Consider the following 13948-nt stretch of genomic DNA (forward strand, 5'->3'; position numbering starts at 1 on the left):
CAGATCAGACGAGAAACATTCACAGAAAGAATCTGACGCTTCAGAAAAGGGCAGACAAATAAACAGTGACAAGGTTTTAAAGTGCTTGTACACAAATGCTAGAAGTCTAAATAATAAGATGGGTGAACTAGAGTACCTCGTGTTAAAGGAGGATATTGATATAATAAACATCACATAAACCTGGTGCAGTGAGGACAATCAATGGGACACATTCATACCGGGGTACAAAATATATCGGAAGGACAGAACAGGTCATGCGGGGGGTAGAGTGGCACTATATGTGAAAGAAAATATAGAATCAAATGAAGTAAAAATCTTAAATGAATCAACATGTTCCACAGAATCTCTATGGATAATAATTCCATGCACTAATAAGAATGCAACAGTAGGGATCTATTATCGACCACCTGACCAGGACAACAATAGTGATTATTAAATGCTAAGGGAGATTAGAGAGGCTATCAAAATAAAAAAAACTCAATAACAGTAGGGGATTTCAATTATCCCCATATTGACCGGGCACATGTCGCCTCAGGATGAAATGCAGAGACAAAATTTCTCAATATTGTACCTTAAATGACTGCTTCTTGGAGCAGCTGGTACAGGAACCCACAAGGGGAGAGGTGATTCTCGATTTAGTCCTGAGTGGCGCACAGGATCTGGTCCAAGAGGTAACTATAACAGGACTGCTGGGAAATAGTGACCATAATATAACAACATTTAACATTCCTGTGGTGGGAAGAACACCTCAGCAGCCCAACCTATGGCATTTAATTTCAGAAAGAGAAACTATACAAAAATGAGGAGATTAGTCAAACAGAAATTAAAAGGTACAGTGACTAAAGTAAAATCCTTGTAAGCTGCATGGACACTTTTCAAAGGCACCATAATAGATGCCCAACTTAAATGTATAGCCCAAATTAACACACACAGTAAAAGAACTAAAATAGAGCCATCGCGGCTTAACAACCATGCAAAAGAAGCAGTGACAGATAAAAAGGCATCTTTTAAAAAGTAGAAGTCAAATCCTAGTGAGGAAAATAGAAAGAAGCATAAACACTGCTGTGACGGGGTGGGCTGCCTCCACCCCGCGGACGCGGACCCACCCCGCATTGAACCCGCGGTCACCCTAACACTCCTCGGGACGGCGCGAAAGGTCTGCTGCCGGCAGGGAGCTGGGGGACGAGGGAAGAGGCCGAGCTAACGTGCGCGGCGGCTGACGTCACCACGTCGGAATGCCGGCGCGGACATTTAAATCTAGCTGGGCCAGGAGTGCGGGAGGAGGTAGGCGGAGGATGCCGGAGTGGAGGAGGTAGAGGAAACAGACTAGGGAGGAGAGAAGATGGACTCACGCGGCTGGGACCGAGACTGGTAGGGGAGTCACGGGGGAGACGGAGGGTCTGAACGGGGAGAGGGAAATAGGAAGCAGCCCAGGGCAGGGCAAGGAGCTTGCGTGCTGGTGAGTTTTGGGCAAGCGCCCCACCAGCAGGACAGGACCCAGTGATCCTATCCTTAGGGCCCTGGGCTGGGGTCCGGGAGAGAGGGTGGGCCCGGACCCCCCTATTCCCCATTTGGCGAGGAAATCGAGAGTGCCACAATGAACAAAGGGGAGCGGTGGAGAAACAGAGAAACGGAGGGTGGGCTAGCCACCTCCATTACAACTGCCAACTGAAGTGTAAAAATGTAATAAGAAAAGCCAAAGAGGAGTTTGAAGAACAGCTAGCCAAAAACTGAAAAGATAATAACAAAATGTTTTTTAAGTACATCAGAAGTAAGAAGCCTGCTAAAGAGCCAGTGGGGCCCCTGGACAATCGAGATATAAAAGGAGCACTTAAAGATGATAAAGTCATTGCGGAGAAACTAACTGATTTCTTTGCTTCAGTCTTCACAGCTGAGGATGTTAGAGAGATTCCCAAACCTGAGCTGTCCTTCGTAGGTGACAAATCTGAGGACTTATCACAGACTGAAGTGTCATTAGAGGAGGTTTTGGAATGAATTGATAAACTTAACAGTAACAAGTCACCGGGACCAGATGGCATTCACCCAAGAGTTCTGAAAGAGCTCAAATGGGAAACTGCGGAACTATTAACTATGGTTTGTAACCTATCCTTTAAATCAGCTTCTGTACCCAATGACTGGAAGATAGTTAACATAACGCCAATATTTAAAAAGGGCTCTAGAAGCAATCCTGGCAATTACAGACTGGTAAGTCTAACGTCAGTACCGGGGAAATTAGTAGAAACAATAGTAAAGAATAAAATTGTCAGACACATAGAAGAACGTAATTTGCTGGGCAAAAGTCAACATGGTTTCTGTAAAGAAATCATATCTTACTATTTATTACAGTTCTTTGAAGGGGTCAGCAAACATGTGGACAAGAGGGATCCAGTAGATATAGGGTACTTAGATTTCCAGAAAGCCTTTGACAAGGTCCCTCACCAAAGGCTCTTACGTAAATTAAGTTGTCATGGGATAAGAGGGAAGATCCTTCCATGGATTGAGAACTGGTTAAAAGACAGGAAACAAAGGGTAGGACTAAATGGTACATGGAGAGGAGTAACTAGCGGTGTTCCCCAAGGGTCAGTCCTAGGACCAATCCTATTCAACTTATTCATAAATGATCTATAGAAAGGGGTAAACAGTGAGGTGGCAAAGTTTGCAGATGATACTAAACTGCTCAAGGTAGTTAAGACCAAAGCAGACTGTGAAGAACTTCAAAAATATCTCACCAAACTAAGTGATTGGGCAACAAAATGGCAAATGAAATGTAATGTGGATAAATGTAAATAATGCACATTGGAAAAAATAACCCCAACTATACATACAATGAAGGGAACTAATTTAGCTACAACTAATCAGCGATAAAACTTCTTACAGGGTTTGAAGCCCTGATGGCCAGGCATGCCCTGCTGCAGGCGAGTGGAGCACTGCATCGGGGTGAAAGGGAGGAGCACAAAGGAGAGTCTTTAAAGTATGTTTGCAGGTACTTAACTGAAGCACAGAGATAACCAGACAAGGAATTAGCAAGTGAAAAACACAACTTGAAGGGAGCAGAAGGCTGTTCCAACGACTGTCACGGTGGTAAGAAGGAACTGAGTGGGGAAGGGGCCAGCAAGGGTATATATGCACTAATATACTGGCACCACTGCAGGGGGCTCCCTGCTGGCCCTAAGGGTACTGCTGAGGGACAATCTTCCAACAATGCATGCACGCTGTGCGCACACACCTATATTGGAATGCACATGAACAATCACATGAAGACGACGCCTACCTTACTATTATCCTTCATCCAGTTCCCATCTCAAATTTTCAAATACTAACTTACCTGCAGGTTTTACCTCTGAAAAAAAAGTGCCAACTTTTTTCCCCTCCACAATATCTGTGATGACGTGTCCGGAGATCTTTGGATGGGTTCCATTTGCGATCACTACAGAGGTGCCACCTTGGAGGGCCCATAAAGCTGCCTTCACCTACAAGGGAGGATAAAAGCTAGTCTTGAGGAAAAATCTCAATGCTTCATAAGCATTCTCCTGGCTCTCGAACTCTGTTCTTAGTAATCACCTCTATCTTACTTGCCTTTGGTCTTTTAGATTGTAAATTGTAAGTAGGGACCATCTTCACTTAATATGTTTGGAAACACATGAGAGCTACTCCAATCTAAGTAATTAATTTTGAAACAAGACTTATTCCTGCTTTGTATTCTGTTCTTTGGCTAGTTTCTAACTCATGGCTATATTTTAAGCTTCCTTAACAGTTGACTGTGAGAAATTTTGTCAAAGGCTTTTTGAAAATACAAAAATAGGCATATTGTATTCTCCCGCATCCACTCTTATTACCATGCTTAAAGTATTCTAGTAGATTGAAGAGCTTAGTTTTCATTGGCTAAAACTATCCTGGCTTGTCTCTATTATGTCATGATCTAGATTTTTATAAGTTTTCTAATTTATAAATATGTTTTCATATGATAGTTTCAACTAGTTTTCCTGGTACTGGTAAGAGAATCATTTGTATTTAATTCTCAGAAATGCTGCTTGTGCATTTTTAATGGAAAAGGCAAAAAACCTGCTATTTTCCAGTACGTTATTTTAAAGAGAGATTACACATTTGTGAACCAGCTCAGCCACTTCATTCTTGAACTTCTTAAGGAGTCTTGAATATTTACCATCTTGGCACCTTATAGTTGGAAAGCTTATTTCATCTCTACAGCCATGAATGGCAAGCTTTTTTGGACAATGACCACTACTCTGTTTGCCTAGAACAACTGAGGTCTGGTTCTTGGTTGGGCCCCAGTGTAGTTCAGTGTATCCAACAATTCTCTCATGGGCCTCCAGCTTCAAAATTTCCTGCTGTTTCTATGCCTTTGGTAATTGCTATTCAAAATGTGTTATGGCCCTTAGATTTTTATACTGTGTTTCACCTGTTGTAGGTTCATGCTGTTTGTCCCACTAGTGCTAAGTTTTCATTTTTTTCTTGCCCTCCTCCTCCCTTTTCTGCTCAGAGGGATGCATGCGGTTTGATATACGGTCTGCTTAAGAAGGTGCCAATGCTAAGTCTGAAGACTTCCAATTTCCTCACTTTTTAAAGGCTATTCTGATGTGGTTCCTAAATTTGTGTTTTGTTTTAAGTTCCCTTTCTGAAGTTAGTGTCACTGTGCTGGATTTTGTATGATCCCTCTCAAGTAATTAATTTAGTCATACAGAAGTCAATGTTAAATTATGGGTCAATTATAATTTCTACTTGTACCTGCTCCTGCCTTCTGCTTAGGACTAAGCCAAGAATAGCCTCTCCTCAGGTTCTCGAGAGAGTCGGGATATACATTCCCATTTAATTAGTTAACCAGTTTAACGTTCAGTTTAACCAGTTAACTGATTAAATGGGGCAGGCAGGGAAGTCACCATCTGCCATGACCAGGATGGAACAGCCCAGCTGCTTCTGAACCCAAACTGGGCTGAGAGCTGGCACATGGCCGGAAACCACTCGTTTACCTGTTCACATCCCTACTAGACAGCAATCATTTAAGTTATCAAAAAAATTGATTCTCAATCCACAGTGCACTGTCACATTTGACCTGTTCACCTATGGCAAAAAATCCAAAGAGCCGCACCAGAATGGTCAAGGGGGAAAAAAAAAATGGAGGCTGCCCCTTTAAGAAACAAGCGTAGGCTTTTTGGCCATATCAGGCTCCCATTGACAGCCACCAACTTGGGCGACATTTTGAATTGCACCCCAGTGAGCTGCACTTTTGGGGGAGAAGAGCAGCATGCGACTCGCAAGTCGTGGGTTGGTCACCCCGACCTATGGTATCTGAATCACCTATTATTCTTTTATACTCAGTTGCCGCTGATTGTCCTCTTTCTCTTCCTGATTAGAATACAAGTAGCATAAAGGTACCAGTATGTTTGTACTATTACTTGGTATTTGCAGCCCAACAGATTGTGATGTATGGCCAGGGCTTGACAAATTAGCCAATCTACTCACCCATGGCGAGTAGATTTTAGCCTGATGGGGCTGTGCAGCGTGGTCAGTGCATGCGCAGCGTGCGCTTCAGCACGGCTGGCAAGCAGGGCTCACCACCGCTTGGCAAGCCCTATGTATGGTCATCCTCATTGAAGAAACTCTGATTTTATGGAATCTTTCAGAGACAGGGTTGCTTTCTTCCTCTGTCACTTTCCTGAATAATTTACAGGCCAGGATTACAGTGCCCCCTTTGACTTGGATTCCACAGTTCAGATATGCCTATGTCAAGTTCCTTTTCCACTTTCCAGCCTGTCTAATTTGCTTATTTTTGTTTTTAAGCTTTTCACATTACTATACCAACATGTATAATGTTGTTTTGATCGTCTACTTTTATTTAACCCATCTGTCTGGCACGATATAGCTTTCCCAGAATATACCTCTGATCTCTATTCATCTAGTCGTTTTAGGTATAAAGTCCAATCCTGTACTAGGAGATTCAGACTTTCCTTTTTAAATAAAATATCCTCAACTGGTGCTCTTGTACTCCAGGGCTGTGTCTACATTGGCACCCCTTTCCGGAAAAGGGATGCTAATGTAGCACTTTGGAATAGGCAAATCCGCGGGGGATTTAAATATCCCCCGCGGTATTTGCATTAACATGGCTGCCGCTTTTTTCCGGCTTGGAGATAAGCCGGAGAAAAGCGCCAGTCTAGACGTGATTCTCCGGAAAATAAAGTCTTTTCCGGAGGATCTCTTATTCCTACTTGAAAGGAATAAGATATTTAAATCCCCCGCGGATTTGCCTATTCCAAAGTGCTATATTAGCATCCCTTTTCCAGAAGGGATGCCAGTGTAGACACAGCCCTGGAGTGCTTCTTTGCACCTGCGAGCTTTCTCCATGCTACTAATTTAAATTCTATGCAAGGGGACACAGCTTCACTTTAGTTAAAGATCTAATTCATTTTTGTATAAGCTCTCATTTCTCCCCAAAGTTTGCATTAAAGTTGAAACCCTCCTCTCTACATGCCATGAGACACTGAACTTCATCGTATTTAGCCAGCCCTTCATATGGAACTGTACCATTTTAGACAGTGATACTGTAGAAGCATTGCCTCTTTCCCAATAATCAACATTTATGGTAGATTTTAAGTCATCTTCCCCAACAATTAACTAGCTAGTATTAATATAAACCACAACAGTGGACTCCCTTCCCACATTCATTCTAAGTTTGTCCAGATGTCTTATGAAAACCATCACTTTCATACATTAATAATAATGGATATTTTAGTGTCATGTGTGTATGGCACTCAGAAGCAAAAACAAGTCCCTGCCCCAAGGATCCTGCAATACACTTATTTCCAGTGCAGGGGCAGGAAGGTGGCTTAGGAGGTGGTCCTCACCCCCAGCAAGGGCAAGATGTGGGTAGGTATTTAATCCCTCTGAACTATAATATAAATATGTATAAACAAACTAAAACTCCCAATTTATTTCTTCAGGAGCAGGCAATATGCACACTCCCCCTTCCCCTCCCCCCCAAAAGACTGGGGCACATGTAATTGGACAAATTTAATATATGATGCAAGAGAACAGAGTAAAATACATTTTTATTCAAATGTGCCAAAAACAACAGGGCTCAAGAAAAAGGCATACGGAGCCTCATATTATTGCAGACCACTGACTTCTCCCTATGATGGACAAAGCATCACAGGCTCCAAACTTCTCCTACCTTGGCCTCCATTCCTCCCATCCCTACACGGGATTTGGTTCCAAATGTCACAGACTGCTGATCTCCAGGGTAAAATATGTCAATGAGCTTCGCATCATCTGACCCTGGGGGGCTGTCAAAGAGCCCTGAAATGGAAATTTGTTAAGTTAGTTCCATATATTCTGGGATTCTGAAATTCAGGAGAAAGGAACTCAGGAGAAGTTGGAAATACTTCCTTAGATTTGGGCAATGAACATTCTCCACCGCAAGGGAGCATTTGTGTGCTTCCCAATTAACTCATCTTATAAAGCTGTATGCTTTAATTAATAGTAGTGTTATTCCCAAGAATGCCAATACATAGGAGTTAAACACGACAAAGTTAAACTTAAGGAAGAGCCAGCATAAATTTGTAAAGAACAATTCATGTCAAACCAATCTGATAGCTTTCTTTGATAAGATAAGTCTTGTGCATAAAGGAGAAGTGGTGGATGTGGTATACTTAGACTTTAGTAAAGCATTTGATAAGGTCTTGCATGACCTTCTTATCAGTGAACTAGAGAAATACAACCTAGATGGGGCTACTGTAAAGATGGGTGCATAACTGACTGGATAACCATACTCAGAGAGTAGTTACTAATGGTTCAGAGTCATACAGCAAGGACATAATAAATGGGAGTTCCGCAGGGGTCTGTTCTGGGACTGGTTCTGTTCAATATCTTCATCAACGATTTAGACACTGGCATAGAGAGTACGCTTATTGGCTAAGTCTACACTGGCATGATTTTCCGGAAATGCTTTTAACGGAAAAGTTTTCCGTTAAAAGCGTTTTCGGAAAAGCGCGTCTAGATTGGCAGGACGCTTTTCCGGAAAAGCACTTTTTCCGGAAAAGCGTCCGTGGCCAATCTAGACGCGCTTTTCCACAAAAAAGCCCTGATCGTCATTTTCGCGATCGGGGCTTTTTTGTGGAAAACACTACTGTGCTGTCTACACTGGCCCTTTTCCGGAACAGTTTTCCAGAAAAAGACTTTTGCCCAAACGGGAGCAGCATAGTTTTTCCGGAAAAGCACTGATGATTTTACATGAGATTGTCAGTGCTTTTCCGGAAATTCAAGCGGCCAGTGTAGACAGCAAGCAAGTTTTTCTGGAAAAGCTGATGATTTTCCAGAATAACTTGCCAGTGTAGACACAGCCATTAAGTTTGCAGATGATACCAAGCTGGGAGGGGTTGCAAGTGCTTTGGAGGATAGGGTCATAATCCAAAATGAACTGAACAAACTGGAGAAATGGTCTGAGGTAAATAGGACGAAGTTTAATAAGGACAAAATGCAAAGTGCTCCATTTAAGAAGGAACAATCCTTTTCACACATACAGAATGGAAAGCAACTGTCTAGGAAGGAGTCCTGCAGAAAGGGATCTAGGGGTCAGAGTGGACTGCAAGGTAAATATGAGTCAACAGTGTGATGCTGTTGCAAATAAGCAAACATGATTCTGGGATGCATTAACAGGAATGTTTGTGAACAAGACACAAGAAGTCATTTTTCCGCTCTACTCTGTGCTGATTAGGCCTCGATTGGCGTAGTGTGTCCAGTTCTGGGCACCACATTTCAAGAAAGATGTGTAGAAATTGGAGAAAGTCCAGAGAAGAGCAACAAAAATGATTAAAGGGCTGGAAAACATGACCTGTGAGGGAAGCCTGAAACAACTGGGCTCGTTTAGTTTAGAAAAAAGAGAAGGCTGAGAAGGGACATGATAGCTGTTTTCAAGTATCTAAAAAGGTGCTACAAGGAAGAGGGAGAAAAATTGTTCTCCTTGGCTTCTGAGGATAGGACAAGAAGCAATGGGCTTAAACTGCAGCAAGGGAGTTTGAGGTTGGATATTAGGACAAACTTCCTAACTTTCGGGGATGTTAAATACTGGAATACATTGCCTAAGGAAGTTGTGGAATCTCCATCATTGGAGAGATTTAAGAGCAGGTTAGACAGACATCTGTCAGGGATGATATAAATGGTGCTTGGTTCTGCCGAGAGGGCAGGGGACTGGACTTGATGATCTCTCAAGGTCCCCTCCAGTTCTAGTATTCTAGGATTCTATGACCGTGTTAACAGTGCCTGAGAGCCTCACTGCCCCTGATTTTCTAGGTCAGTCTGTACTGCACAACAGAGCTGGGAGGGGGAAAGAGACCCTTCTAGGTACCGTGATTCACAGCTTCCTGCTGGTTCTGCGGTAAGCAGTCATGCCGAGGTTGCAGCTCTGGGGAAACCCCTCTGGCTGCTAATCACTCAGTGCCAAGGTGGCAATTCTGGGAACACGCCACTGGCAGGCCAGCCACTCGGAGTTGGCTTTTCTGTTGGTGACAAGGTGGCTGCTCTGGGGAAACCCCTTTGGCTGCTAATGACTTGCAGCTTGCAGGAGGAGTCTGCTGTGGATTTTTAACAACTCTACCCTCGTTGAAGTTAAAGGCGCGGGGGATAATCCATCAGCCGTCTCCAGGAGATGGAAGTGCCTTCACTCTAAGGGTACATCTAGACTACATGCCTCTGTCGCCAGAGGCATGTAGATTAGGCTACCTGTAGTCGGTTTGCCTGTCCGGAGGGGTTCCCCACTGCGCTGCCCCTTTAAGGCCAGCCCCGTTAGTTCACCGGGCGCAGTCCAGCCCTTAGTTCAGGGTGTGACAGTAACAAACCACTGTCCGTTTATAAGGGGTGGTCAGGCCCTTGATGCTGGGTGTGGCAGTAACCCAACACAGTCAGTTTATACCCGGTGGCCAGGCCCTTAGTTCAGGGCGTGGCAACAGACACTCGGTTTGTAGAGAGAGCCGCCAGGCCCTCAGTTCAGGGCGTGGCAGCAAACAAACACAGTCAGTTTGTAAAGAGTGGCCAGGCCCTCAGTTCAGGGCGTGACAACCAACAACCACAGTCAGTTTATAAAGCCGGGGCCAGACCCTCAGTTCAGGGCGTGGCCACAAACCCAGTCAGGGAGCTCCTTGTTCAGGAGGGGTGCAGGCGGATCGCCTGTGGCAGTGGTGAAGGGGGAGGCTGCCACCCAATACGTGGGTGACAGGGGGGGCGCAGGCCCACCCACTCCACTGCGCCCCGGCCCAGGGCCCTAGGGCAGCAGTGCAGGCTGCTTTGGCTCGGCGGGGGCTCCAGCCCGAAACGCGCCAGCCTGGGGGCCTTTAACAGCCCCCCACTATCCCTGGGCCACTTCCGTTCTCCCCCTCGGGCGGTACCTGGGTGTCCAGCGGTGGAGGCAGGGAGTCCAGGAGAGTCTCGTCCCATCGGGGCGGTCCGGTCCAGTCTGTGGCCGCTTGCAGGTCACTGGGACTCAACTGGGCTCCAGGTGCGGGCAGGGTTGGGCGGTTGAGGCAGGCCTATGGTTCAGGGTCTGTGGAACTCCCCGGCGGCACCTCCGGTTGAGGTAGCTGAGGCCGTGGCTGGGGCCGCTTCTCCCGGTCCCGGGGCAGGTGCTGGGGCACAGGTTCGGGCTGGCCCTGTGGCTCCGCCGTTGCGTCCGGGCGGGTAGGCTGGCTGTGCGGGGCCTCCGCTTCCCAGGCAGGGAGCCAGTAGTCTGCCTCTGGGCCCCGGCAGGTAGGAGGCCCAGGCCAGGCCTCAGTCCCCACTCCCCAGGCTGGGAGTCCCGGAGAGGCCTTTAGCCGCTTGGCAGGCTCAGCCCTGAGTGAGGCTGATGCCTGGGCTTTTATAGCCCTGGGCCCGCCCCTTGGCTTCCGGTCAGGTGACAGGGCGGGGTTAGCCTCAGCCCAACATGGCGTCCGGAGGGGTTTCTCCTCCTCCGGCTCAGTGGGCGGCCAGTCCGCCCCACTACACTACCCAACACAGTAAAATGAAGCGGCGATTTAAATAATCGCCGCTTCATTTAAATATACATGGCTGCCGCGCTGAGCCGACAAACAGCTGATCAGCTGTTTGTTGGCTCAGCGCGATAGTCTGGACGCTCCCCTGCTGACATCAAAGGTATTTGTCGACCACCCAGGTAAACTTCATCCTGGGAGCGCGGCAGCCATGTAAATTTAAATGAAGCGGAGATTATTTAAATCGCCGCTTCATTTTACTGTGTCGGGTAGCCTAATCTACATGCCTCTGGTGACAGAGGCATGTAGTCTAGACGTACCCCAAGTGTTTTAAATTTCAGCTCCCAGTTCCTGCCAGGCATCAGACACCATGAGAGTGCCTGGCGGTTTTAGAAACTGCTTACAGAAGAGGCACCCCTCCAAGCTGGTAGACCCAAGAATGCCCGAGTGGGGGTTGGAAGCAGATCAATCTCTAGCAATGAGGAATGCAGAAATAAGTAGATCATCTTTACTCCCCTTCTTTTCCTTTCTTTACTTTTACCAGAAGGGGGGAAATTGAGGTGGGGGGAGTTTCCCGCAAACAAGATTTTTTTTTAAAAGGCATTTCTTCTCCTTTTTTAAGGGAGTTTAAAAAAAGGTAACACTATTAGGGAGAACACAAGAAACAAAACAGCTACTAATTATGGTAATGATACACATATGGAGGAGACCACTGCTCTCGCCATGTGAGGCCAAAGGCAACTGAGTAGGTGGTGAGAGGCTCTCACTAGCACAGCACTAGATAGCATCCTCAAGGTACATCATGTACATCATGAGCAACGGAGAGCACAAGTGAGGGCTCAACAGGCGCAGGAGAGCATATACACCTATAGTGGAGCACCCATAAGGACACTGCTTGTAGAAGAAGAGCGAGTTACTCACCTTGTGCAGTAACGTCTGTTCTTCGAGATGTGTCCCCCCCATAGGTGCTCCACTCGAGGTGCTGGGCTCGTCCTGGTGCTGTAAACCGGAGGATTTTCAGTAGCAGTAGCCCCCCCGCACTGGACCACGCATGTGCGACTGCTGCTTCGCGCCTCTCAGCTGAGCGCGGTCTGGCTAGTCAGCTTCCTCCCAACCGGAAGCATCTGAAAAATACAAACAGAAAACTCCAAAGCAGGGAGGAGGGTGGGATGTGGAGCACCCACGGGGACACACATCTCGAAGAACAGACATTACTGCACATGGTGAGTAACTCGCTCTTCTTCATCGAGTAGTGTCCCCGAGGGTGCTCCACTCAAGGTGAGTCCACAGCAGTGGCCCAATGGTAGACGTGTGCTTCAGACTCATCGTTTCTGCGCTGCAGACAAGACCGCCCGGGCTACCGCTGAGTCGGTCTTTAGTGTATTCGCAAGAGTGTAATGTCTAGCAAAAGTAAGAGTAGAGGACCAGGTCACTGCACGGCATATGTCCTGCAATGGTACCCAGCGAAAATAGGCAGTGGAAGCCGCCATGCCCCTGGTAGAGTGGGCCCAAGGTCGGCCTGGAAGTGGTTTGTTACATAGAGTGTAACAACATCTGATGCAAGCGACGATCAAGTGGAGATGTGCTGTGCAGAGAGCTGTTTGCCTTTGGAGCATTCGGCTGTAGACAGGAACAGTCGTTGAGACTTTCGAAAGACATATGTTCTTTCAAGATAAAATGCCAGCACTCGTCTGACATCTAGGGTGTGCAAACGGGACTCTTCCAGCAAGGAATGAGGCTTTGGGTAGAACGTCGTCAAACACATGGGTTTGTTTATATGAAAAGCAGAGTTGATCTTTGGTAGAAAGGCCGGGTGTACACGAAGTACCACAGCACCGTTGGAGAACTGTGTGTACGGCGGGTCCGCCGACAGAGCCGCTAATTCGCTTACTTGACGCGCAGACGTAATGGCAAGCAGGAACACCACCTTCATCGTAAGCATCTGTAAATCACACGTTGCTAGTGGTTCGAAGAGAGGGTGAATGATAGTGTCCAATACTAAAAGCAAGTCCCAAGGCTCCGGTGGGATCCTGTGAGCTGGATATAGGCTGTCGAGCCCCTTCAAAAACCTTTTGTTGAGGGGGTGTGCACATATTGAATGGTTGTTAATAGGTGGACGGAAAGCGGAAATTGCCGCTAAATGTACTCTGAGGAAAGAAATTGCCAATCCCACCGTCTTTAGGTGCATAATATAATCCAGCACCTGCTGGACAGGCACCGAGAGAGAGTCGAGATTTCTTGCTGCGTACCATGACTGAAAGCGATGCCACTTCTGAAGGTAAGTCTTGCGTGTGGTATGCCGCCTTCTGTTAATCAGTACGTGTCTCACCTCCTGAGAACAAAACTGCGACGCTTGGAGCCAGCTAGGATCCACACTGTCAGGTGAATGTGCTTGATGCACAGATGGATCATTGTACCGTGCTGCTGAGATAGTAAATTGAACAGTTCCGGTAGTCATCGTGGTTTGGCAACCGACATCCTCAACAACTGTGTTAGCCACGTCTGCTGAGGCCAAAAGGGTGCTATAAAAATTATTGTTGCACGCTCTATCTTCTCCAGCACCCTTGGGATGAGCGGGAGAGGGGGAAAGGCATACAGCAATTTGTGACGACTCCAGTCCAGTAGGAAGGCATCCCCCAAGGAGCCTGTGCCGACGCCCTCTCATGAACAGTATTGATGGCACTTCCTGTTGCGGCGAGTGGCCTACCCCAGCATTGGAAGAGGTTGCAGACGACTTTGGTGTGCAACTCCCATTCGTGTTGGGAGAAGAACTGCCTGCTAAGGGCGTCAGTAATCACATTATCCTTGCCAGGAAGGTAAGCTGCAGTCAGGGTGATACCATGCTGGATCGCCCAATTCCAGAGACGAACTGCCTCTGCACAAAGTGGGCGGGAACGCGCACCTCCTTGTCAGTTGACATAATACACCGTGCAAATGTTGTCGGTGAGAATCTGTATTGACTGACCTCAAATGATGTG

The 13948-nt window shown here is 46.6% G+C and overlaps 1 protein-coding gene across 7 annotated transcripts in view; it reads right to left on the reverse strand.

The window, feature by feature from the left end:
- Positions 1–13948, reverse strand: part of ALDH18A1 (aldehyde dehydrogenase 18 family member A1) — a 98938-nt gene that overhangs the window by 39468 nt on the left and 45522 nt on the right. For all 7 annotated transcript variants that reach the window (XR_012905502.1, XM_006129393.4, XM_075934429.1 and 4 more), the window contains exons 8-9: positions 7184–7308; positions 3326–3470 (exon numbers count right to left, since the gene is read on the reverse strand). Coding sequence is in view for 6 of the 7 variants with exons in the window: in XM_006129393.4 (XP_006129455.2) it covers positions 3326–3470; positions 7184–7308 (270 nt within the window). In the remaining variant the exon portion in view is untranslated. The remainder of the gene's footprint in view (positions 1–3325; positions 3471–7183; positions 7309–13948) is intronic.

The sequence above is a fragment of the Pelodiscus sinensis genome, chromosome 8 (genome assembly GCF_049634645.1).
Source record: "Pelodiscus sinensis isolate JC-2024 chromosome 8, ASM4963464v1, whole genome shotgun sequence".
NCBI lineage: Eukaryota > Metazoa > Chordata > Testudines > Trionychidae > Pelodiscus > Pelodiscus sinensis.